The sequence below is a fragment of the Ctenocephalides felis genome, unplaced genomic scaffold (assembly GCF_003426905.1).
Source record: "Ctenocephalides felis isolate EL2017-DRISC unplaced genomic scaffold, ASM342690v1 CF-g0.4_SCAFFOLD_03722, whole genome shotgun sequence".
In the NCBI taxonomy this organism is placed as follows: domain Eukaryota; kingdom Metazoa; phylum Arthropoda; class Insecta; order Siphonaptera; family Pulicidae; genus Ctenocephalides; species Ctenocephalides felis.
Genome location: NW_020539876.1, coordinates 88,285 through 92,517, shown reverse-complemented (window position 1 = coordinate 92,517; position 4,233 = coordinate 88,285). Strand labels below are relative to the sequence as shown.

The 4,233-nt window shown below is 30.6% G+C and overlaps 1 protein-coding gene across 1 annotated transcript; it reads right to left on the bottom strand.

Annotated features, from left to right (window-relative positions):
• Nucleotides 1–209: 209 nt before the first annotated feature.
• LOC113390988 (homeobox protein 3-like) lies at nt 210–1,280 on the bottom strand. The gene has a single exon (XM_026626975.1). It carries the CDS (start codon nt 1,278–1,280, stop codon nt 210–212), a length of 1,071 nt encoding a protein of 356 aa, XP_026482760.1.
• Nucleotides 1,281–4,233: the final 2,953 nt, after the last annotated feature.

Below are 4,233 nucleotides of genomic sequence, written 5' to 3'. Positions count from 1 at the left end.
CCCAAGATATGTTTAAACGCCATAATTGTTGGATAATTAATTTGGGTATTATTATAAAAGGCGATAGAAACCCAATAGGGTCGAATATTTGAGCTGTTGCGGCTAAAATTGATCTTTTGCTAATATTTTTATTTATTTTGATACTACTAGTATTAAATTTGAAGCAATCTGATATGGAATTCCATGTCATGCCCAGCGTCTTAATTGTTTCATTTGCCGATATTGAGACATGGATTCTGATTATTTAATTCTAATAATTGTAATGAGGTAGTGTCTCTTATTACCGTATTTGATTTATTGTCTTTTTTAGGTTCAAGATGTTCAGCGTTATAATCAGCTTGATTTAAGTTTATTGTTAGATTTTGTTTATTTAAAACTAGTTCTTCTGTTGTATTAGCTTTAGTTGATAAGTTATGATTACATAAGACGTTTTTAATAACATTGCTTTTTGGATATTGAGTAATATTCTCATTTGTTAATTGTTTTGTTATTTGATTATTAGAATCTAATAACAGTACCGAGGTAGTTCCTCTTTTTACCGTATGTGATTTAAAAACGTTTATAGTTTCAAGATGCGCAACGTTTTTAGATTTATTATTATTAGATTCATTGAAAGTTATTGATTCGGATGGAATCGAAATATAGTTGTTTAATGTTTTTGTATGATTGTTTACTATAATAGTTTTACTTTCGTACCGCGATTTTAGCAATTTTCCAACATTTATATAGTTGTCCGCGGTAGCAGGTAGAGATTCGATTATGTTACCTGCTTCGCCTTTCAAGCAAGATTTTAGGTAAGAATATTTTTGAGAATTGCTAATATTTGGGTCAATATGAATTGAATAGAATGAATTATAGAACTGTAACCAGTTAATATCTGTACCGTCGAAATGAGGTAAATTAATTACAGCAAATTTATTATTGTTTGTTTGATATGATTTGTCACCAATGCCACTATTTGAGCTAGGATCTGTTTTAAATGTTTTAATAGTTGTACGTAAAATTACACAGCATTTAGTATAAGTATCATTGAAATCGTAAAATTCTGTATCTATCAAAAAGTCAATGTACTCTTCGTCATCAAAATGATTTGCAATTTGAATTAATAATTTTTGAAAAGTATCCAAAGAAGGTTTTAGTATTTCTAATATTTGTTTAAGCTCTGATATATCTAACTTGCTACTCTCATTTTCTCTTATTCTTTTACAAAAGCTATGGATTTGCGTCAAACGAAATTTCATAAACTCTTTTTTGATATTTAAATTTTCTAAAGAATCCATATTAACACAGATCTAGTACAATAATTTTAAAAAACGTTAGGTATAGACAATGGGTATAGGGATAGAATTAAAAGGAGTGCTTAAAATTAGTCTGACCTTTGTGTTGTCGGCATTCCGTGTCCTCAATTGTTTGTCTTGATATTAAGCTGGTTTGGATTCAGCTGTTGTTTCCTTGATAATGTGCTGTAGCTTTATTGTGCTATAATTATGCTTCTTGTTGTTTCACGTTAATACACAACGCACTTACACTGAGATTTATTGTTAACGTTGATGTTAGTTTGATTTAATTGTTTGAATTGTTGTTGATATAATCGTTGTTTAAATTTGATTTTAGATTAATCTTCATGCGATGCAATGTATTATGTTAAAGGATGATTTCACTAATTACACTGTGCACTATGTTTTAGGTTTGGATTTAGGTTTTAGATTTAGATTATTTCCTTCACTTTCACTGGTTGATCCGGTTCGATGGGGACCAAAAAATGTTTAGTAAAATTGACCATTCGGTTTGAATGGCCAAAAAAGTATTTGTTGAGATAGGTTCAAAGTGTTTAAGAAGTTCGTGATCTATCTGGATGCTCCCGAACTCTAATGACCACTTGCACTTTGTCGAAGGATCAGATATATTTAGTTATTGGCTATATCAGACCGATTGAATAATAAAAATAAAAGATGATAAATATATGTTTAATTATTTTGTATTTGAAATATTAAGAGTTATAGATGTTTGAATTAGATGTTATAGATTTGAGTGTTAATTTACAACTGATCTTAACTATGTGAAATTTAAGTTGATACTAAATTAAAAAGAGTTTACAATTTTATACATTTTTCTGATTGGTCCATTTTGTAGAATTAATGACATTCTCTTACAATTTTGGATCCAATCAGTAGCTGTTATATTTGTCAACCAATCAAGTATTGGTCGGTTATTGCATGATTCTTAGAATTAAAACTGGGTATGCGTAAATGCGAGTTTCTTGGAAATATAAGGATGATATAGTTAGGGACAGGTGATGAAAATTCTAGGAAAAATGGATTACTGATATGATGATCGATTTTGGGACAGGATGCGTAACAATGAAAGGGATTATTTTATCGTTTTAAATTATATAATAAGGGATGAGGGTTTATTATCGCTATCCTGCATGAAGATAATAAAATATAATAATTATACCAGGGTTGGGAATGAAGTGTTAACAGAGCACAAGTCGGTTTATTTTGTTTGTTTGTACAGTTTTTATATTTATGTTCTTCTGAACAATGACTGCATCTAGCTTTGCTTTTGTATTAGTTAGTCACGTGACCATACCTTTGACAGTCAAAATTCTGGACCATTCTGTTGGTAGGTAGCTACCCTGCATTTTACTGCAAATATTGGTACCTTCTCGGGCAGTTTCTGTCCTCTGAATGTGACAATGCAAGCCCGTTTTGATTTGCTTTCATTATCATTTTTTTTATAAATTCTTTTTACCTCCAATATGGGTAATTCCGAATATAAATTGGCTATAATTTCTTCCTCTGTTATGTCAGAGTCTACAATACATCATATATGACCCCTTTCCTAATTAGCAAGTGTGTTGGTATAAAAGTTTTTAATTTATTTTCGGTAAATATATCATTGTTAATTAAGTAGTTGGCTATTAGTAGTCATTAACCGTTATTTTTATGCGATTCCTTTCTATTGCTTTGTAAATTGAAGATTTTTTTAAATATTAGTCTTCCTATTGTCATTTGTTTTAAATTACTACTGTTTCTGCTCAAGGATTCCACATAAATAGAATATGGCCCGTTATCATTTTCGGAATATTTCAAATTTTTATATTTATTTTGGGAAACTTTCAGAACTTTTTCTTGTTAAATATTTGTTATTTATTTTATAGATTATTTATTATTTTATAGAAAATTTATATTCCTAGATGTTTCAATATTTTCTTGAATTTGTTCACGATTGCATCTAATAGAAATTAAAATATATTAATATTCTATTATATACGTTATATATAACATTTTAACCCTTTGGAATCCGCGCGGTCGACGCATGTGACGCTCCAGCACACTCCGTGAGTATATTAGCGGAATATCTGTCATGAAAGCTTGTTTGTTATGTAATGAAAAAAGGAATGTAATTTGTTATTTAGCCTTATATTAGACGATGAAGTTGGTCTTGCGCGCTCTTCTTGGAACTCGCCTTCTAATTGGTCGACTAATCGCTTCACACAACTGTATGTGAGATAATGGTTTTTCATTTTTATTTTTTTCAGACTTTTGTATAAAATATATGAATTTACACTGGACATTTCCAATCCCCAAAAAAACCATTTCCGTCACCACTTTAGGGATCTTCGAAGAAAACAATACTATCTATCAACACCGCCCATTGAATTGGTGTAATTCGCTACTACTTGGGTTTGATCACATCACGTTGCTCGCCTTTTCTGAAAAGCTTTTTTTTGTTAATAAATCCGGCACTCTATCGCTAGTACTCAATAGGGTAACTACTCTTTTGTCTTCCAAGACGATAACATCGTCGTCGCATTTTTTGATGAAATACATTTATTTTCAGAAAATCTGGGCTTTTTTGATCGGATCCGGTATTCCCTTTCTATTTATTTTCAATGTACCTGTTAAATAGCATTTTAGTTTCAACAATTTCTCGGCCAATGGCAAACTTTTGTAATATCTATCCGTAAACATATGGTATCCGTGCGCCTGGTACATTAGTCAATAAGTTGTTGAATACTTAATGGAATACGGGAGGTGGCATGTAATTCGATTTTATCAGACTTTGTGGATGGGTATACTCCATAATGTTCTATATTCTGTTTCGGAATCCGCTAAAACGTATATTCTTATGCCCCATTTTGGGTGGGCTTATTTTATTATAAGCTATAAAACTTATCTGTTCTTTGAATTTTACAAACTGATTCATCAACACAGATATTTTGACCGG

Bases quoted from the DNA above. Each gene is read 5' to 3' on its own strand.
- LOC113390988 (XM_026626975.1), bottom strand. From the start codon at position 1,280: ATGGATTCTTTAGAAAATTTAAATATCAAAAAAGAGTTTATGAAATTT.